Below are 22,584 nucleotides of genomic sequence, written 5' to 3' on the forward strand. Positions count from 1 at the left end.
ATGGTTTAGGGTTAAGAATGGATTTTCAAAAGGTGCCTCTCTCTAAAATTCAAAGTAGTTTGTGGTTGAATTCCCCTAATTCCCTTTGAACAGGGTTTCTCAAACAGGGGTCGCCGCTTGTGTAGGGAAAGCCCCTGGTGGGCCGGGCCGGTTTGTTTACCTGCCCCGTCTGCAGGTCCGGCCGATCGCGGCTCCCACTGGCCGTGGATCGCTGCTCTGGGCCAATGGGAGCTGCAGGAAGCAGTGGCCAGTAAGTCCCTTGGCCCATGCCGCTTCCAGCAGCTCCCATTGGCCCAGAGCAGCGATCCACGGCCAGTGGGAGCCGCGATCGGCTGGACCTGCAGACGGGGCAGGTAAACACACCGGCCCAGCCCACCATGGGCTTTCCCTACACAAGCGGCGACCCCTGTTTGGGAATCCCTGCCTTTGAAAGACCCAGTCTAATTCCCTGTGGCCTGGACTTCCTTGTGAACTAAATTCCCACCAGGTGTCTCTGCTGTTCTCATGTGCTGTAGAGAAAATGGAATGATAAAGTACGAAGTCAAGTTACTTGAGGAGCAACAAAAGATTTGGAGGGGGCAGATCAGTAGTGCCCAAGGCCCTCAACCAAACCAGAGACCCCAGTGTGCAAGGTGCTGTGTGCACCCCTCAAAAGAACCTGCTGTGAGGAGTTTAGGGAGCCTTGTCAAAGGCATGAATAGGGGATAAGCAGCCAGTTCACATGGATTTTTTTTTCAATGCAATTTGGGCCTTTGAAATTTTCCCCCTTAAAATTTAAGGTTAGGGTTTGCAAGGAAGCCTAAGGCAGCTAAATGCCCAAATCCCATAACTGGACAGGGTGCCTAACTCCCTTTGGTACCTTTGAAAATCCTAGCCTAAAGAGACAAGACAGACAAGTACATTCCTTTTGAAGCAGTGATTTTAGCAATGATTGGGATTTTCAAAAGGTCAGAAAGGATGTACACTGCCAAATCCCATTGCATTTAAGAGGAAATTAATAAGCAGCAGGTTTAATACTAAAGAAGAGGAAGTACTTTTCCACGTTACATACAGCTAACCTGTGGAACTCATTTCCATGGGATGTTGTGATGGCCAAAACTAAACAGGGTAAAAAATGGTAAGTTCATGGATAAGTCCATCAATGGCTCTTAGCTGAGATGCTCAGGGATGCAACGACCCTAAATCTCTGACAACCCGAAGCTGGAAGTGGAAGTCAGGGATGGAGCACTGCATAATTGCTGTGTTACGTACACTCCCCCTGAAGCTCTGGTGTTGGCCCTGTCAGAGACAGGATACCGGGCAAGGTGGACCATTGTCTGAACCAGGATGGAAACTCTTATGGTCAATAGGATCTGGGTTTCTAATTCTATTTGGGTTTGTCTACACAGGGATAAACCCACTGCTGGCCTGGGTCAGCTGACTCAGGCTTTGGGGCTGAAAAATTGCTGTGTAGATGTTGAGTCTCAGGCTGGGCCTGAGCTCTGGGACCCTGCGAGGATGGAGGGTCCCAGAGTTCAGGATCCAGCCCCAGCCCCAACATCTACACAGCAATTTTTAGTCCTGTGGTCCCAGCCAGCTGACCTAGACCAGCCACGGTCATGCCCTGGGGCTTTTATCCCCCTGGAGACGGTCGCTTGGGATCCATTGGAAATGCTAAGCGGAGTGCTTTGTTGAATCAGGGCCTTTATCTCAATCCTTCAAGATGATCCAAATTCTGGAGCCCTGTTGACTTCCACTTTCAGGATCAGGGACGTGGTCAAAGGAAAGATGCAAGAGGTGAAGGACACAAGAAAAGGAGTAGGTCTGGGGGAGTAGGTAGAAAAGGTAAGAATAATATAAACATGTACACATGTCTGTCTGTCTGTCTGCTCCTTACCTTACTGAAGCAGAATCCTTCTATGGAAAAAGGCCAAAATCTTTCCATCAAAACTTTAAGGGAATTGGGTTTTTGACTAGACAAAGATGTTTGCAGAAAGGGTCCGCTTTCCTCAAAAATAAATAAACCTTTTCATTGATGGAGAGTTGAATTTTTCTCCTGAAAATTTCAATAAAGGGTAAGTTTGAAATGTTCAGCAGGAGAGAAAAGTATTCTCGCATTAGCCCAGCAAACGATGTTTTATCCACTGCAGATGTCTTTGCATGTAGGACAGATGTCACCCTCAGCTGTGGTGATGTCTTTAGGGGATGCCAGGTAATGTAGACCCCGGCTGCCATCGAGTGGCCTGGAGATGAACTGGAATCTCCCACTAAGGAGTTTTTGATTGAACAAGGGTACGTTCTCTGTCACTGTGTCCACCCCATCTGGCACAGTAGTACACAGCTGTGTCCTCAGGCTTCAGCCCAGTCATTTGCAAGAACAGCAGGTTCTGGGTGTTGTCTCTGGAGATGGTGAATCGTCCTTTAACCGAGTCTGTGTAGTATGTGGTGTCACCAGCCCCGTTAGTAATTGAAGAGACCCATTCCAGTCCTTCTCCTGGAGCCTTCCTTGCCCAGTGCATACCATGGCTAGTGTACGTGTAGCCAGACACTTTGCAGGAGAGTTTTGCAGAGTCTCCTGGCTTTTTAACTTCTGCTCCAGACTGGATTAACTGGATTTGTGACCAGACACCTGCAAATAGACAAATATTAAAGATTGAGACTAGGATTCAGCAAAGCATCTAAGCACGTTCTTCAGTGCTCTGGAGAATCAAAGATTGAACTGAATGTTCCCTTTGGCTCTATTTGTTTCCTTCTTTTATCCCAGGTGCCCCTGAGGTTCTTACCTGAGAGACTTCAGAATACCCACTTCCGAAGAAGTGGGTATTCACCCACGAAAGCTCATGCTGCAAAACGTCTGTTAGTCTATAAGGTGCCACAGGATTCTTTGCTGCTTACCTGAGAGAGTTGCCAGCAGGGAAAGAAAAATGAAACACATGGTATGTATTTGTGAATCAGAAATCTACTGGAACACACAAAGATATGCAGCCCGAAGGAGGGTACTTGGGGTGTGCCAGAGAAGGAGACGTTCTCTGGCTTTTGAAAGGCGAAGTTGCCCTACTTAATTTGCATGAGGCAGTTCAAAAAGCCTTTAAAGCCAGGCAGCGAACAAAGGGGTAGGACGGAGAGAGGGAAGACGAGGTAACTATAGGAGTTAGGTTTCCAGGTTAAGATTTCCCAAACTGCCTTTCTTCCTAATATAAACCAGGCAGCGAAATGCCTTGAGGGACTTTGAAAATCTCAGCCAGAATTAATACTAAAAAAGTGGGAGGGCAAAAAACCCAACTGGTTTTAAGACCGAGCTTGATAAGCTTATGAGGTGGGGGTATGATGAGATGGCCACATGCCATTGTAGGCACATCTCCAACTGCTGGTAGCAAATATCCCCAATGGGCAGTGATGGGACACTACACAGGCAGGGCTCTGAGTTACTACCGGGAATTCTTTCCCAGGGCTCTGGCTGGTGGGTCTTGCCCACATGCTCAGGGTCCAACTGACCGATATTTGGGGTTGGGAAGGAATTTACTGCTCCTCCCCCTGCCAGAGCCTTTCGCTGCTGGGTTTAGCTACACAGGCAGTGAGTGTGGATGCAGCCTATGTATTTCAGACCATGTCTCCGGTTTGTCAAGATCACTCTGAATTCTAATCCTGTTCTGTACAGTGCTTGCAACCCCTCCCAGATTGGTGTCATCTGCAAACTTTATAATGTACTCTCTCTGCCATTATCCAAGTCACTTATGGAGCTATTGAATAGAACCAGACCCAGGAGAGATCCCTGTGGGACCCCACTCGATGTGCTCTTCTAGCTTGACTGTGAATCACTGAGAACTACCATCTGAGTACATTTTCTAACTAGCTGTGCACCTACCTTATGGTAGGCTCACCCAGACTATATTTCCCTAGTTGGTTTATGAGAAGGCACCTGGGACAGTATCACATTTCTTACTGAAACTGAGATATATCACATCTACTGCTCCCACCTCTCCCCCACCCATCCACAGATCTTGTTACTCTGTCAAAGGAGGATATGACAGGGCCGCCCAGAGGAATCCAGGGGCCCGGGGTCTTCGGCGGCGGGGGGCCCTTCTGTTCCGGGACCCGCCGCCAAAGTGCCCCGAAGACCCGCGGCGGCCCCCCCCCACCGCCGCCGAATTACCGCCAAAGCCGGACCCGCCGCCGAAGCGCAGCCCGGTCTTCGGCGGTAATTCGGCGGAGGGGGGCCCCACTGCGGGTCTTCGGGGCACTTCGGTGGCGGGTCCTGGAAGGGAAGGGCCCCCCACCGCTGAATTACCACCGAAGACCGAGCTGAACTTCAGCGGTGGGTCCCGCTCCGTCTTCGGCGGTAATTCGCCAGCGGGGGGTCCTTCTGCCCCGGAGTGGAAGGACACCCCCCCCCCCGCCGGCGAAGACCCGGAGCAGAAGAAGCTCCTGCGCCTGGCCCCGCAAGAGTTTTCCGGGCCCCCCGGAGGGAGTGAAGGACCCCGCTCCAGGGGCCCCAAAAAACTCTGGTGGGGGCCCCTGTGGGGCTCGGGGCCTGGGGCAAATTGCCCCTCTTGCCCCCCCCTCTGGGCGGCCCTGGGATATGAGGTGAGTTTGACACAATTTGTTCTTGACAAATCCATTTTAACTGTTACTTGTCACCTTATCTTCTAGATACTTGCAAATTGATTATTTGCTCCATTCTTTCTGGGCACAGAAGTTAAGTTTAGTGGTTTATAATTCCTCCGTTTCCCTTATTCTGCTTTTTATTGAGAGGTACCACTTGCCCTCTTCCAGCCCTCTGGGATCTCTCCTGTCCTCCTCCGAGTTCTCAGAGATAATGGTTAATGGTGAAGTTCTCTTTGGTCAGTTCTCTAAGTATTCTATGGTGTATTTCATCTGGCCCTGCTGACTTGAGGACGTCTAACATGTCTAAGCAGAGGCAACGTGTGGGAACAATAGAAATACCCAAAACAGCTTGAGGGCTAGAGCTAAAACATGGCTTATGAAAAGAAGAGCTGCAAATCCATATCCTTAATGCCCTGCCAAAGTCCTTTAATATCTGTGCACCTGCATGGCTGGGGCACAAGGAGGGGTCTGGGCAGCTAATGGGGTCTAGACACCATGAGCTCTTCATCCAGCATCAACAACATATTTTGGCTGAATTGTCTCTTCAGTCTAGTGGCCTTTAAAGGTATTATGGTTTCCTGCATTTTATAGGGATATTTGGCAATATTGTGCATTGTCGGCCTGGTGCAAAGTTCACTAAAGGCAAAGGGAGGACTTCCATTGGTCTGAGTGGGGTTTGGAGCAGGGCTCACATGAATGTTGACTGGTATTTATCGAAGGGGACTTAGGAAGTGGGGTATCTAGTTCCATTGACTTTACCCTTTGAAAATTCCAGATGCGATTCCCTACACTTTGTTCCCCCGCTCAGGTGCCCAGTCACAGGCCCAGCTGGTAGAGTCTGGAGGGGATGTGAGAAAGCCTGGAGACTCTGTACGTCTGTCCTGTAAGGCCTCTGGCTTCTTCATCAGTAACAACTGGCTGGATTGGATCCGTCGTGCTCCTGGGAAGTCACTGCAGTGGGTCTCCAGTATAGATAGTGCAGGTACCCCATATTACCTCAATTCACCATCTCCGGAGACGCCTCCAATAACCTGGTGCATTTGCCCATCAGTAGCCTGACAGCTGAAGTCACCGGCCTATATCACTGTGCTAGCGATATGGGATTCCACAGTGGTTCAGGCCAATGCAAATACCTTCATGGGATCCTCCACTGGAGAAAGTCACTAAAGGAAGTGAAATACTCTGACTGCCTTCTGCTTCAGTCACAGAGCACAAGAAACTCAGAGAATCCTAGAAAGGTAGGGCTGGACGAGGGACTTCAAGAGGTCATAAAGCCGAGCGACCGAAGCATGATTAGATATGCCTAGACCACCCCTAGTTGAAGCTTTCCTCATCTGTTCTTAAAAACCTCCAGTGATGGAGATTTCACAACCTCCCTAGGTAACCGGTTCCAATGCTGATAGTTCAGGGTTTCCCAAACAGGGGTCGCCGCTTCTGTAGGGAAAGCCCCTGGCAGGCCGGGCCAGTGTGTTTACCTGCCGCATCTGCAGGTCCGGCCAATCGCATCTCCTACTGGCCCCGGACTGCTGCTCCGGGCCAATGGGAGCTGCTGGAAGTGGCCGGGGGCGAGGGACTTACTGGCCACCACTTCCAGCAGCTCCCATTGGCCTGGAGCAGCAAACTGCGGCCAGTGGGAGCTGCGATCAGCCGGACCTGCGGACGGGGCAGGTAAACACACTGTTCATTGGGTCCCACTGCTCTTCCGCTTCATCTCGTCTGTTCTTCTGCATGGGGCTCGGTCGTCTTAGGCACAGAACGCAACTCTTGAGATCTAGGGGAGTAAAGGGCTTTAGGCCCTCAACTCCCATTGCCGTACAATGGGATTTGGGCACCTAACTCCCCTAGGTCATTGTGCTTGGTGGAGGGAAAAGTGAACCTCCACTCCACCTTAACTTAACTCCAACATGTCCTATTAGAGCTCCTTGCAGTATCTGAGCTTTATTTTCAATCTTTGCCCTGCTGGTTGGAACGTATAAGACGCACACGTGCCCTGTGTTGTAAAGAACAGATGGACTAGTTCTGAGGTGCACTGAGGATGGACTAGATGGGGGGCAAAAGGGGTTACAGAATTCAGGAGAAACGTCCCAAGAAATGGGAGAACCCGACGGTCCATCTCGTTCAGTCTATTTTCTCCAGCACCAGCTGCTTCAGAGGAACGTGCATGAGACCCTCTTGCAGCCTCTTCTAGAAATCGCTGCACACGAGGGGAAACTTCTTCCCAACACCTCCTTGGCTCTGCGTCTGTGCGTTCGGTTTGGTGTAGGTGGACGGGGAGATCACAAAGCTAGGAGCACCAAGGAGCTTAAGGATGCTAGACACTGAAATAAACGGTATTTATGAGCTCAGTACCCTGAGCCTCCTTTCACATTCCCAGCCTGCACCGGGGCCGAGTGAACTTCACCGTGAGAATTCAGGCGCTGGGTAAGCTTAGGTGCCTACAGGACTGGGCAGCAGCGGAATGGGGGTTTTGTGAATCTAGCCCTTAGGCGTCAACACTTTCCCTTGTGCAGGTGGATAGTTCCATTGAACTCAGGAGCTAGGAACTGCAAAGGAACCCAAGGGAACTAGGCACATAACTCCCTGTGAAGTTCAGTAGGATTTAGGTATCTAACTCCCTTAAATCCCACAGAGAAGCCCAGCTCATGTGACTACTCATGTGAGTAAAGGTAAGCATGTGTGTAAGTGTTTCCAGGATCAGGGCTTTAGATTTGCTGTGACATTAGGGCATTTGGGGGGCACTGCATTTTTGATACCACTGTCAGCAACAGTGAGCACTTTCTGTCGGGGTTTCTGAATGGCAGGGATGTGTCTCTTCTCACTGTGCGCCTTGCACAGTAATACACAGCGGTGTCTTCAGATTTCAGGCCGTTCATTTGCAAATACGCTGTGCTGAGGGGGACATCCACGCTGATGGTGGCTCGCCCTTTCAGATTTTGGGGATAGAAGGTCTCAAAAGTATCTGTCCTGATGGATGCCACCCACTCCAGTCCTTTCCCGGGAGCCTGTCGGATCCAGTTCATCCGGTACTCATTAAATGTGTAGCCGGACGCTTTACAGGTCAGTTTCATAGACTCTCCAGGCTTTTTGATTTCTGCCCCAGACTGGACAAACTGGATTTCGGACCAGACACCTGCTGATAAAGAGCAAGAATTAATGAGTCCTTTAGCTGCCCCACATTTCCCCCACCCTGCCAGACACCTGCCCTTACTCTGCCTTGTCTAGGCAAGGTGAGATTTTCAAAGCCAGCCAGCGCATACAGCTGTCCAAGTCCCACTCATATAAATGGGAATTGTGGGGCCCACCCCGCAGGCAGCTTTGAAAATCCAAAGCTAGGCACTTAGTGGGGACAGCGCTTACAGCTCGCTTTGTATAGGGGCTATCACGAGAGACCCCGTCTCATCTGGCTCTTTGAAATACTGCTGTTCTAATATCAACCGGCATGTCCACGTTAATACTAATTCCACTACTCTGACTTCTGCTAATGCTATTTTTATGTCTCCTAGGGGATCTGAATGCCAGTTCCCACTCATTTGAATGGAAATGGAGTGCTCCAATCCTCCAGACAGCATAAGATGCCTTTGCTCATTCTTACCTGCTAACACAGCTGCTAAGAAGAGGAAGCTTAGCAAGGGGGTCATGCTTGCTTGGATAAGAGCCTCTGAGGAGGAAAAGGAAGCAAATTCCTTTTGCTGGTGACATTTCCCACTGAGGTTTTAAAGAGGAAATGGCCCTACCTCATTTGCATATGGGTAATGCTGTAACCTTAAAAGTCACGGAGCATGACAGGGTGGAGTTTGTCTGATGCACTCTGGAAAGCACTAGATTAGATGTGACATAGCAAAATTTTCTGTGCAGGGAACAGACCCTTTCACTTTTGTCCTGCACAAAGAGATCTGTGGGGCAGTGCTGCAAATACAAACTACTCTCCTCCTTTGGCAGATGGGTGAAGCCAAGGCACAGATGATTCATCTAAGGCCACACATGGTATCTGTCAGACTCGAGTTCTGTAAATGAACCTGGCTTCCCCTGGATCTCAGACCAGTGCATAAACTGCAGCCTTGAACTCTTCAAGCAGAAAAGTGTCCAGAATTATCATACATAATGGCAACAGAAAATCTGGACGGGCTGTTAAGCCTCTTGCTTCAGAGTTTAAGCCAATCTCTAATTATTAGACACCAGGATGAGACCTATTTAGTGACAGATTATACCACATCTGCCTAGGGAGTGGTTCTTATACCGTCCTCTCAAAGATCTGAGGCTGACCCTCATGTAAGTACTGCATGAATAACTGGTGACTAACTAACAATGTCCATCGGAAGCGGTATGGTAGATTTCACCGAGGAAATGTTAGCAGAATTCACATCGACAGAAGATGTGGCTTTGTCCCACAGAATTAGTTTGAATTATGGTAGCACCTAGGGGCCTAATAGAAACTGGGACCCCCTGTACCTAGGCACGGATATGTACATAGATATTCCCCATCCCAAAGAGTTTATGCTGTGAACAGACAAGGGATGGGAGGGAAAACAGAAGTTCAGAGGCTTACGAATACATCCGGGGTGGGGGCCAACACCGAGGAGAGAGAAGAACTAATAAGGGCAAAGGGGCACAAAGAACAATGGAGACAAACTGACCACGGACACATTTCGACGGGAAATAAAGGGGTGAGGGTCTAGGCCAGCCTCCCACTAGAGATAGTGAGGCCAAAATAACTAAGTTGTTTTAAGATGGAGCTTGATGAATTTATGAGCCAGGTTATGTGACGGGGTTGCCTGGGAGAGAAGGAACTGGACTCACTGACCCACAAGGTCCCTTCCTGCGAGTTTCCCAAGATCTCAAAGCCCATGCACGGCAGAGACAAGAATAGACGCCAATTCTCTTGCCTCCTAGTTACGTTTGGAAGTATTAGACTTTTATCAGTAAATGTTGTATTCACTGTGCACACACAGATCAAAAATATTTCCATTGATAATAGCTGAAATTTACAGCTAGGCAAAGTAAGAGAAATGCTGCTTGTGAACTTAGTTTGATTTAAGAATCGTTACATTGTATATTTTGACAGGATGTTGACCATTTGTGTTTAACTCTTTAACTTTTTGAATCTCAACAGCTACTATTATTTAATGTGTCCAATCCCCCAACTGTGAATATTTAGGTAAAAAAAACAAACAAAAAAACCCCTTAAAATAAATATTGATACCTGAAATTATAGCAAAATAAAACTTGAACTCTGCCAAGCCAACTCATATTCCAGTACCCTATTCACAGGATCAAATTTATGAGTGGTAAGAGACTGCTGATGTTTCAGGCTAAGTACCTTCCTGGGGAGAAAATATCAGGAACTAAAGCAGTGGTTCTCAAACTGGGGCCGTTGCTTGTGCAGGGAAAGCCCCTGGTGGTCTCGGCTGGTGTGTTTACCTGCCTCGTCCACAGGTCCGGTCGATCCTGGCTCCCACTGGCTGCGGTTCGCTGCTCCAGGCCAATGGGGGCTGTGGGAAGCAGCGCAGGCCGAGGGACTTACTGGCCGCCGCTTCCAGCAGCCCTCATTGGCCCAGAGCAGCGATCCGCACCCAGTGGGAGCTGTGATCGGCCGGACCTGCAGATGGGGCAGGTAAACACACCAGCCCGGCCTTCCAGGGGCTTTCCCTACACAAGTGGTGGCCCCAGTTTGAGAACCACTGAGCTAAAGGCATCTTTTAACATTCTGGATAAAGACATAAGAACCAATGACTGGAATTTAAAGCCAGACATTCCAAGTAGAAATCCAAATGTTTGACACAGGGAGGATGATTAACTTTTGCAACAAGGAAATGGCAGATTCTCCATCTCTCAAGGTCTTCCGATCAAGAGAGGATGCCTTTCTGGAAGATACTTTAGTCAAACACAAAGTATTGGACTCAATCCAGAGGTAACTAGGTGAAATTCTCTGGCCTGGGTTATGGAGAAGATCAGACTAGATGAACTAATGGTTCCTTCTGGCCTATGAACATAATGGATCTGAGTCAAGGACCAATGAAGTCAATAGAAAGACTCCCATTGACTCAACGTCCTTTGGGCCAGGCATACAGCTCAGTAATAGAAGCTCCTAATGCTGAGGATTCTGCGGTAGATTGAGTGGCATTAGCCTCTGGGTTCTTGTACTAGCCTGCGATACAGTGGGCAGCACAGTAATACGTTGCACTGTCATCCGCCTGCAAGTTCCTCATTTCTAGGTGAACCATGTTGTTGGTGTTATCCCTTGTGATGCTGAACCGTGGCCGAAGAGACTGCAGCACATTCGTTGATACCCCATTCGTGCTGACTTCTCCGATCCAGGTCAGTCCAATCTCACCTGCTTGCCAGACCCATTGCATCCAGTATTTGGTGAAATTGGAGCCAGAGAACTTGCAAGGCACCTTCAGGGACTCTCCCGGCCTTTTAACTTCAGCAATTGGTTGAATCAAGGACACTTGGCTCTGGACAACTGAAGATGATAGCAAGATAGATATTTTAGAAGATTTCAGAGACAGACTGCAGAAGGATGGGTGGATGAATAGCTCGTTCATGTGAATATGTGGCTAGAAAAAAGCCATAAAAAGTTTCCTTAAAGAAAACCCATTAAGGGTCAATCTACACAGCATTTTGGAGTGAGCTTCCCAGCCTGGTTCTGCAGACTAGGACTAGTGGGGTTCACACTAGCTCTGTAAAAATAGCTGTATAAACAGCACTTTGTAGGTGCAGCTTGGGCCGGAGCTGAGCTGCTGTGGCCCCTCCCAAGGCTGTTTGTGGATCCAGGCTGGAAGGTTACTCCAAAAGGCTGTGCAGATGTACCCTTGAAGACCCTAGTGGAGCTCAAGGTGCTGTCACTACTCGGGTGCTGTAGTTCATAAATCCTTTATCATTCAAAGCATTTGCCAGAAAGAGACTTTTCTCTGGGTGCCAGACAACTCTACCTACCAGCACAGCAGCTCAGCAGTATGGAGAGACAAACGAAGGTACACATGGTGGTGTATATGAACAACAGCAAAATATTTGGCAGGAGGAGAAGGCAATCGCAATGGGTAGCCTTCTTCAGAAAGAAACTGTTCCAGGCAGTCTTTAATAGAGAAAAAGGAACTCACATTTGCATTAGGATGACTACAAAATAACCATCAGCCCCCTCCCCATGAAATTCTGCTGTTTCTCGGTTCATCATTTGCTCTAACTCGACCACAAGTTATGGGTTTGACATGGGAATCGCTGGGTGAGGTTCTCTGGCCTGTGCTGACTTTTCAGCTTGGAAAAGAGACGACTAAGGGGGGATTTGATAAAGGTCTCTAAAATCATGACTGGTGCAGAGAAAGTAAATAAGGAAGTGTTATTTATTCCTTCTCATAAAACAAGAACTAGGGGTTATCCAATTAAATTCATAAGCAGCAGGTTTAAAACAAACAAAAGGCAGAATTTCTTCACACCACCACACAGTCAACCTGTAGAGCTCTGCCAGAGGATGTTGTGAAGGCCAAGACCATAACAGAGTTCAAAAAAGAACTAGATAGTTCACAGAGGACAGGTCCATCAATGGCTATTAGCCAGGCTGGGCAGGGATGGTGTCCCTGGCCTCTGTTTGCCAGAAGCTGGGAATGGGCGACAGGGGATGGGTCACTTGGTGATTCCCTGTTCTGTTCATTCCCTCTGGGGCACCTGGCACTTGGCCCTGTCGTTAGACAGGACACTGGGCTAGATGGACCTTTGGTCTGACCCACTGTGGCCGTTCTTATGTTCTTATGCTATGCAGAAGATCAGACTAGATTATTTTAATGGTCCCTTCTGGCTTTGAAATCTATAAATCTCAGGATTCAGTTTTCAACTGTTCAGGTTGGCTTCAGAGGCTGGAATTTTCAAAGGGCTAGAAGAGATTTAGACACTCCGTATGCAAAGTTAGGCATCCCCCACTCTTAGGCTCCTCTGGAAAATGAAGCTCAAGTTTCCAGGGCTTTATTTCTGGACTAAGTCAAGGGCTGCTGACTTCTCCTCCCTTCCAGAAAGCGAAGAGGCAAGGCACCACCGTGAAATCTTGACATAGGATTCTAGGCCCTCCTGGCATCTTTCACAGCCTTCCTATATCTCCCAGTCCCCCATGGGCTCCCCAAAGGTTTTCCACAAATATTTCTATCTATACTTCCTTGATAATTCCCGCCCCCCTGCTGCCACATGTGGAATAGCCATCACATTTTTCATTCTCAGCCCTCTGCTGCTATCATGTGGGCACTTCACCTGGTCAGAGATTTTTTTAGAAAAAGGCATCTACCTCTGTGATGTTTAAAAGTGAGTTACACTTATTTTTCCCTTGCTGGTGTAAACAGGATTTATTTTATTATTAGACACCAGGATGAGACCTATTTAGTGACAGATTATATCACATCTGCCTAGGGACTGGTTCTTATACCATCCTCTCAAAGATCTGAGGCTGACCCCCATGTAAGTACTGCATGAATAACTGGTGACTAACGAACAATGTCCATAGGAAGCTCAGTGACTTCTTTTTCCTGCCACAATCCTACTAAAAACCTTTCAGCTTCTTCAGTATTTCTGCTCCACCGCCGCTCCCTTTGCTAACACATGCTTGATGTGCTCTTGCAAGGACAATAACCTGGTTTTCCTCACTGTGTGTCGGGAACAGTAACACACGGCAGTGGCTTCAGGTTTCAAGCTGCTGGGATTGTCCCTGGAGACGGTGAACCTCCCAAGAACAGCCGGGGAGTAGTAGGCTTGGCTGCCATCACTGGTAACCGTGGACACCCACTCCAGTCCCTTCACAGGAGCCTGATGGACCCAATTCACCCAGTAGCTGCTGACGGTGAACCCAGAGGCTTTGCAGGAGAAGCGGAGAGCATCTCCCGGTTTTCTCACATCCTCTCCCAACTCTGCTAGTTGTACAACTGCCTTGATCCCTGTAAAGACAGAATTATGGTAGTTAATATTCTAAAAAAATTTATCCAAGATTTTCATTTCTTGGGGCTGGGCGTGTCAAACTTCCGAAGAGTTGGGTGTCCATATCCCATTGAAATCAATAGGATTTTGGTGTCTAACTCCCTTGGGGTCTCTGGAAATCCCAACATTGGGCCTAAAGTTAATTTCTAACAGCACTTAAAAGACTCAGAAGCCTAAATCCCATTGGCGTTCATTGGGACTTGTGCGCCTAACTCATGTAATCACTTTCAAACTTTTTACTCTAGCCTCCTTAAGGGCCAATATTTAAAGGTCTTTATGGGGTAAAGATGTAGTTGGAGACCTAGTGGGGTTTCCACCAAGGTGTCTTAACTCACATTGAAAAAAGTGAGGGACAGGTGTTAGGGGCCTAGTGTGATTTTTCAAAGGTGTCTATCTGCACATTTAGGTGTCTAAATAGCTTTAAAAATCTGGCCCTAAATTCACATTGGGCATCTAAATAAGCAAATGTCTTCAGAATTGCTTGAGCCCAAAACGGCTCTAGTGTAAATCCATGGAAGCTGGTGGAGTCAATTATACGTCTAAATGAAGATTTAGCATTGGGATGTTCAAAGTAGTGTAAGGCATTTAGGCACCTAACTCTCACCGACTTTCAGTGGGATTTGGGTGCATAAGTTCCCTAGGCTCCTTTGGAAAAATACCAGCCCTAGGGAATGATTTTTCAAAGCTGCATATGGTGATAATTGGTCAAGCACCTCTCATTCATTTTAATGGCAATTGTGCTTCCAAAGTAAGTCAAAATCTTAATTCTCAGCACCAACATCTGAAAGTCTTTGCCAGAATTTCCAGTTTTGCATAAACTAAACTTTAAAAAAAGGAAGAAAAATGCTGACCTGAAAAGATTTCTGAAAGGGAAAACCAGAGAATGATTGGAATCATATTGCAGATTTGGGATATACGCCTCTAAGAGCTCAGATACACCTTTGTGGAGAATGACTTGGGTGCCAATTCTCCCAGCGAATATTCCTGTTTGCTTGCCTTTTAATAGGCTGGCTTGTCACTGGATTTGCATAGAGCACTTCAGTTAGGTTTCAAGCATCCTCCAAACTATAAATACAAGCCAATAAGGAATGTCCGTGTAGGAGTAAAATGAATACAGAGAACATGGAAAGTAGGGGATGAATGGGATTCACTATCAAACTCTGGGCTTGTGGAGTGGGCAAAAACCCATTGACTTCAGGAGTGCGCTGTCCGCTGTGGGAAGCCTGCGGGGCTAGGAGAGGATGTGGCCAATGCGAGGGGGTTTCCTCTGCATGAATTCTGCTGCAGAACAAAAACAGGTGTGAATTGTATCGCTGTGAAACAGAGCAGCCCTATCCTCTTTTCTAGTCCTTTGCCTCCCTCTGGTGTCCATTTAAAGCCAACAGTAATGTCAATGGGTCTGGAAAGGTTCACACATGCTCCTTTCCTATCTCTCTGCTGCAGAGGAGGGAAATAGCCCAGGAACAAGCTGTGTAAGGGGATACTGTGATTGAGCTTTGAATTCAGATGAATCCTGTCTTGGTTTGGGATCTACCCAAGGGCTTGGGAGATGGGGAATGTGTTCCCTGTTCAACCCCCAACTCTGTGACCCTGGGGATCTGTGCCTCAGTTTCCCCATTTATTAAACGGGGATAGTAGAATTGCCGTACTTCCCAGGGCTGTGGAGAGGCTAAATGCACGCACGGCTGTGCGGCGCTCAGACACTACAGTGATGCGGGACAGATAAATAGCCCAGCCTGCAAAAGCCTCTCAGAACAGTGACTCTCTAGAGTGTGTTTGCATAGAGTTGTGCCGGTTTAACATGAGGTGGGATTTTATACTGAGTTAGTTAAACCATTGCAAAAGGGTTATGTAGCGGGCGGAGCATCCGCTCCAGCCTGAAGGGGCTGGAAAAGCCCTGCAGAGGGCTGGGGCTGGGGAAGGGAGCAAAGCCCTGGCTGATGGGGGGAAGTGGCTGCAGCTGGGGCCATGCCCCAAACAGACTAAGGGGGCCTTATAAGAAGGCCAGGGCAGGCAGAAGCTCAGGAGTCTCTCTCTGCTGGTAGAGGGAGAAGGGCCTGGCTGCAGGGAGCTGAGCAGGGGCCTGGGAGTGGCGCAGGGCTGGGGGAAGGCTAGAGGAGCTGGGGAGCTCCGGCCTAGGAAAGCCCCAGGCTGTGGGCCTAGCTGAGGGCCTAAGACCAGTACCGGGGCTGCAGAGGGGCAGCCCAGCTATAGAGAGAGGCAGCAGGTCCAACCCACCCTTGCCTGTGATGAGTGGCTGACACTGCCGTCTGCCCCAGGGAGGGGGGCTGGATGGGGACTGGCAGTAGCCTTACGCTGAGGTGAGGTGGGGTTAGTGGGTGGGAGGGCACTGCCAGGGGGGCAGCAGCCCAGAGAAAGGGGTCCTGGGGTCCTGGGAGGGACATGGGGGCCAGTGGTAAGGCAGATCACCAGCCTGCAGGGGGCGCTCCAGGATGCTTGAAGAGCTAATTCCCATGGGTGACCAGCAGGAGGCGCCACAGGGGTGAGACCACTCCCCTAAAGGTTGTTAAACCCTCTGCCGCCGCTCTGATTTCAGTGTAAATCAGGCTTGTTCTGGTTTGGCTTATGTTCAGTCCTGGAGGTCTTCAGTTCCACCTAGATGCTTTTCCGGAGGATGTGCCTCAGCCGAAGGCAAACTGTTGGGTTAAATAACTGGGTTATGCAGGAGGTTAGATGAGATTGTTTAACGGTCCCTTCAGGCCTTAACATATTAAACTGATGTAGAATGTTCCACGTAGCATTTCGTTCGTTCTCTATAAACAATGTGTGAGTGGGATCTTCCTAAAGTGTGATCTTTCCATCCTTAGCACTAATGAACTTGGGGTGGGGGGGAGAGTAACCCAGAAAAGCTGGTGTGTGAGATTTGATACTGTAGTTACATGGAAAGGTTTGCAATGAAACTGCATCAAACAATAATACGACTTAACAAGCAGAATCCAAGAAAGTCTGCTTCAGTGCTCAGTGGGAAACCCCCAACCCAGGGCAAAACTAGTACTGCAAGCTCATTATGGTTCTGCTCATTTGCTATTTGCAAATTGTCCAAGGGTGCGGGGGGGGGGCGGAGTTCTTATTAGCTGATGGTTCATAGTTTACTTATGTCAACCCCCAAATGAATGTTTGCTCCAATGCAAGATTTTCAGTCACTGATCCTCCCTCTTTTCCCGTGGAGACTAAATTTTTACATTGTTTGTTTCTCCTAACACACAGGCAGAAAATGAGGATCTAATTTTCAATTCCCAGGTGAAGTCTTCAAGCTGAGGATCAATGGTAATGAGGTGCCATATAAAGGTAACAATGACTGCCAGGTATAACGCACCTTAAATCTTCAGTGTTCTGCAAACATTAACAACCAGACCCTATCACTCTGACACAGGTCCATGCTATAGTCTTGTGTCCTAGGGTATCCAAATGTCCCGTTTTTATAGGGACAGTCCTGGTTTTTGGGACTTTTTTTATATAGGCCCCTGTTACCCCCCACCCTATCCCGTTTTTTCACAGTTGCTCTCTGGTCACCCTACCATATCCTTACACTGCTGAGCAGCTAGATGAGCAGCTTTTTGTTGTACTTCTGAGTTTTGCTGCCGTAGTTAGTATTCACACCACACTAAGGATCTACTATATTGCGTGTCCAAGGAGAACTGCAAGGAATCTGTAGCTGAACGGTTTCCATTGTTGCTGGTTCTCAGGTGAGTTATTTAAATGTATTTCAGCCTGCCTAAAAATGAAATATTCTCAACAGATACATGGTGAAACTTATCTGTTTGTACTCACTGTTTGCTTTTGCATGAGGCTCTGTATTCAAATCCTGATGCATTGAGACAAGTGCAGTTCCATAAACCATGAAATTCAAGGATATGTTTAAAATAATCAGTGTGAATTTATCACCAGTTCAGTGAAATAGCTCCTTTCAGTTTTGAATGACATTTTCAATGTATTTTCTTCGAGGAACCATCTTGCACTTTGTGTGACTAGCTCTGAATTAAAGGTTCCCCAAGAGATAACGTCTCAGGAAATTCTCTTCAATAAAGAGAAATAGAAAAGAATAAAAATATAATGTGAGTATATTGTGTTGAATTATTTTGCCATATTACAAGCAACAGAAAACACTTAGACTCTAAACATTCATTCATCCAGACAGGTAAGTGTATATGAGATGGTAGACAGAGATAGATGAGTGTATATGGGATGGTAGACAGAGATAGATGAGTGTATATGGGATGGTAGACAGAGATAGATGAGTGTTTAAGGGGAATTTGGGCTGGATGGAAAACCTGTTCTCAGTGTGAAATAAAATAAATTCTATTTTTCCAAAAAGAGATCTTTTAAACATTTCCATTAAAAATGGAGACCCAACCTAGAACTGTCAGGTGGCTGGAACACACAGCTGAGAGACCGCTTTCGGTCCCAGCTGTGAATAAGGCTGAATAAGGATTTTCACTTAGGTCTCCTATATCCCCCCCAAAGGTGTCCTAACCAGTAGGGTATTGGCTCATATTAGGCCTTGCTTTCTCCCTCTCTCGTGGTTTTGACCAGAAATTCCATCCAGGACCTGAGAAATCTTCCCCATGAAAATTTAATTAATTGAAACTGAGATGCTTCCAATAAAAAAAATCAGTTTTGATTAAACAGCATTCTCTGATGAAGAAAACTTTGTCAAGAAATTCCTGACCACCTCCGATGAGGATGGATGGATAGATAGATAGAGACACTCATCTCTTAATCTATGAGAAGAAAGAGATGAGTGTGTATTGGAAAAGTAGGTGGATGGATTGTGTGTGTATGGGGATAGACAGATCTGAGTTCTGGATTATCATATTTAAATAGTGTGGATCAGGCTGCAGCTTGTATAAATCCATGTAGTTCCACTGCAGTCAGTGAAGGTGAAGGTCTAACCTATCCTTCTCCATCGCCAATAGCCATCCATTTACTGATAGGTACTGTCCCCTCTGAAGCTCACTTGCTTTCCCATCTGTGACCATGCTGAGTTCAATACCCCTGGAATGACCCAATGGCGAGGGAAATCCTGGTGGGAATCTGAAACAAAACTTTGGGGTGGAGAAAAACTGGAGGCCCTGAAGCTCGAGAGAGAGGCAGAGATCTCGGCCCTTCCCCCAGTCTGGGAAGTGGGGGATACATGAGATGAGTAAGGGCGACCTAAGCTTTGCGGGGAGGGGGAGACGTGTAGATACTGTTGGTGTTGAAACCCCTTTTCTCTTTTTATGCTTCATTCCTACTGTTGAGTAGAGCAGGTCAGGAATTTCTCAATGAAACAGCTTTTCATTGTAACATTCCAAGTTGTTGAAACCAAATCTTTTTGTGGGAAAGTGTTGGTTTCCACAGAAGTTTTGCTGGGAAGGTTTCTCAGGTCCAGGAGGAAACTTCTGGCTGAAACCGCAGAACAGGAAACATGAGGCTGAGAACTGGTGGGTGTTTAGGGCACTTGGCTGGGATATGGGACACCCAGGTTCAAGTTTTTGATCTGGCTCATTTGGAGAAGGGGTTTGAACCAGGCACTCTTACATCTAAGCCAAGTGCATTAACCACAGGTGTATACAGCCTCTCTCTCCTCTGTTGGAAATGTTCCACTTTGTATAAGAGACTGAGGTTTATCTCTCACTGTCCGTCTGTCTCTGTTTAGTTTTAAAAAACAAACTTGAAACATTGTGGCTTCATCTTTATAAGGAGCTGGATTTTTTGTTAAATCTTGAAAATATTCATGTGATGGCAAAACAATTTCCTGCGCCGCTGTAATCCATTTGGATGAGGCTGTTTGAGTCGCTGTACACACACAGGCTGGTCACAGCTCCTGAATGGAAGGCTTGGAGGGGGGTCAAATCCGATCAATTATGCTGAGCAATCTCAGACAGTGCATGGGATGGGGCACTGATCTGTGCAACTCAGGCCTGGTGGGTGCTAGAACATTAGGTCAGTTTAACTAAATTGGTCAGAGGTGTGAAGCCCCCCACCCCCGAACGGTGGTGTTAAGATGACCTATGTCCCCATGTTGAACAGCTCTAGGTCAATGGAATAATTCTTCTGTTGGCCTAGCTCCCGCCTCTCGGGGAGGCGGATTACCCACGCGGACAGGGGAACCCCTCCCGTCGGCCTAGATCCCGCCTCTCGGGGAGGCGGATTACCCACGCGGACAGGGGAACCCCTCCCGTCGGCCTAGCTCCCGCCTCTCGGGGAGGCGGATTACCCACGCGGACAGGGGAACCCCTCCCGTCGGCCTAGCTCCCGCCTCTCGGGGAGGCGGATTACCCACGCGGACAGGGGAACCCCTCCCGTCGGCCTAGCTCCCGCCTCTCGGGGAGGCGGATTACCCACGCGGACAGGGGAACCCCTCCCGTCGACCTAGCTCCCGCCTCTCGGGGAGGCGGATTACCCACGCGGACAGGGGAACCCCTCCCGTCGGCCTACCTCCCGCCTCTCGGGGAGGCGGATTACCCACGCGGACGGGGGAGCCCCTCCCGTCGACCTAGCTCCCGGCTCTCGGGGAGGCGGATTACTTACGTGGACAGGGGAACCCCTCCCGTCGGCCTAGCTCCCGCCTCTCGGGGAGGCGGATTACTTACACGGACAGGGGAACCTCTCCCGTCGGCCTAGCTCCCGCCTCTCGGGGAGGCGGATTACCCACGCGGACAGGGGAACCCCTCCCGTCGACCTAGCTCCCGCCTCTCGGGGAGGCGGATTACCCACGCGGACGGGGGAACCCCTCCCGGTGGCATAGTTCGTGTCTACGCTGAAGCGCTGCAGCTGCAATGTTAAGTGTATACAAGCCCTTGGTTGAAGAGTGGAAGAACCGGAGGGCTCTAGCCTAAGACGAAGGCACAGGGCCCGTAACTGGAGGGTTTGCACCCCGAGGGCATGTCCTCTTCGCTGTTACAAATGAAAAGAGGTGTATTCTTAACGCTAACGTAGCAATGGAGGCACAGCCAGGGCCGGTGCAACCACTAGGCAAACTAAGCGGCTGCCTAGGGTGGCTAGTGGTTGGGGGTGCCTAAGAGCCTGCTCAGAGGAGGAGATGGAGTGGAGGTGAGCTGGGGAGGGCCACCTGCAGTAACGGGAGGAGGGCGCACAGAGGAACAGCTCCCCGCCCTAGATCACCTCCACTCTGCCTCCTCCACTGAGCATGCCGACGCCGCTCTAATTCTCCTCCCCTCCCAGGCTCAGCGGAGGAGGCGGAGCAGAGGAGAGCTGGGGCGGGCTCCCCGGGTGGTGTTAGTTGCCGTGGAGGGGGCGGGGTCAGCTTCCGCATGGGGGGGGCTCCCTGGGCGGGGTTAGCTGCAGGGGGGTAGCTGCCACCAGGGGGGCTCCCCCAGAGGTGGGGGGGCTGGGTTAGCTGCCGTGGCAGGTGGGGTTAGCTGCTGCTGCCGTGGGGAGCTGCGGGTGGGCGTGGCTGGGGGGGGTGGCGCAAGGTGGAAGTTTTGCCTAGGGCATGAAACTTCCTTGCATCGGCCCTGGACAGCAACTCAGCTTGATTTGAAGCCTGTAGGTTTAATCAGCTTGTACCTTGGCCTTGGACTTGAGCTGCTAAGCTGTGTCTTCGCTGTTATTTGAACCCAAGTTACCTAACTGAGTTAAGAACACACTAGATTTAAAAAAATACAATGAAGACATAACCCAGAGACTGAGAGGGGTCAAGTGCAGATCACCCTGAAAAATAATTTTATTATTTGTTACAGGCAAAGGGGATCAGAGTGAGAATTTCCCTACAAACGATGCACGTCAGAAACCAAACCTTAGTGATGGAATTTATCCTCCGTGGGTTCCCTGTGTCCCTAGAGCTGCAGATCTCTCTCTTCATGGTGGTTTTGCTCATGTACATACTCACCATCATCGGGAATGTTCTCATCATTGTTATTGTTATCTGTGAGCCTCGTCTCCACACCCCCATGTATTTCTTCCTGGGGAACCTCTCCTTCCTTGAGATCTGGTACGTCACCACGCTGGTGCCAAAGATGCTGGCTAATTTCTTGACCCAGACGAGGTCCATCTCCCTCCCATGCTGCTTGACACAAGCCTTTTTCCACTTCTTCCTGGGTGCTACCGAGTTTTTCCTGCTGGCTGCCATGTCCTTTGACCGATACTTGGCTGTCTGTGACCCCTTACATTATGGAGCTATCATGAGCCATGGGCTATGCCTCCGGCTAGCCCTGGGGTCATGGTTGGGTGGCTTCTTGACTGTCTTCCTGCAGACCATCCTGGTTTGCCAACTCCCCTTCTGTGGCCCAAACCTCATTAACCACTTCTACTGTGATGTGGCCCCATTGCTGAAGTTGGCTTGTGCCGACACCCGCTTCCTAGAGCAGATAGTGTTTGCAGTGGCTGCCTTCGTTCTCTTGAGCTCCTTCTCCTTCACCACGATATCATATGTTTTCATCATATCGGCCGTATTGCGGATCCCTTCCAACAGCGGGAGGCAGAGGGCATTTTCCACGTGTGCCTCCCATCTCACGGTGGTCTCTATACTGTATGGGACCGTCATCTTCATGTACGTGAGGCCAAAGGTGGGCTCCTCACTGGAGCTGAACAAGGTGGTTTCTGTGCTGAACACGGTCATCACTCCCCTCCTGAACCCCTTTATCTACACGCTGAGGAACAAGGAAGTCAAAGAGGCCTTGAAAAAAGCAGTGTGTACAAAAAAGTGTTTGATGAAGAATGAGATGGAAAGATGCTCAGCTGGTATAAATTAGTTTAGCTTCATTGGACTCAATGGAACCTGACCCCCAACTGATCTAAATCATAGATTTCCCAGGCCAGAAGGGACTTTTGTGATCATCTAGTCTGACCCCTTGTATAACTCAGGCCAGAGAATTTCTGCAAAACAATTCCCATAGCAGATCATTTAAACAAATATCCAATCTTGATTTAAAAATTGTCAGTGATGGTGAATCCACCAAGACCCTTGGTAAATTGTTCGAATGGCTGATTATGCTCACTGTTAAACACACATGCCTTGTTTCAACTTCCAGCCATTGGATCATGTTCTCTGCTAGATTGAAGAGCCCGTTATTAAATATTTTT

The 22,584-nt window shown here is 48.7% G+C and overlaps 1 protein-coding gene and 1 gene segment (V, D, J or C); one reads left to right on the top strand and one right to left on the bottom strand.

Annotated features, from left to right (window-relative positions):
- Nucleotides 1-13,125: 13,125 nt before the first annotated feature.
- On the bottom strand, nucleotides 13,126-18,536 carry LOC123347561. The segment is given in 2 exon segments: nucleotides 13,126-13,496; nucleotides 18,515-18,536. Coding segments are annotated over 2 exon segments (393 nt in total).
- Nucleotides 18,537-21,278: 2,742 nt separating this feature from the next.
- Nucleotides 21,279-22,253, top strand: LOC123348452 (olfactory receptor 6X1-like). Its single transcript, XM_044985996.1, has one exon. The coding sequence runs from the start codon at nucleotides 21,279-21,281 to the stop codon at nucleotides 22,251-22,253; it is 975 nt and encodes a 324-aa protein (XP_044841931.1).
- The last annotated feature ends 331 nt before the right edge of the window (nucleotides 22,254-22,584 follow it).

The sequence above is a fragment of the Mauremys mutica genome, chromosome 13 (assembly GCF_020497125.1).
Source record: "Mauremys mutica isolate MM-2020 ecotype Southern chromosome 13, ASM2049712v1, whole genome shotgun sequence".
NCBI lineage: Eukaryota > Metazoa > Chordata > Testudines > Geoemydidae > Mauremys > Mauremys mutica.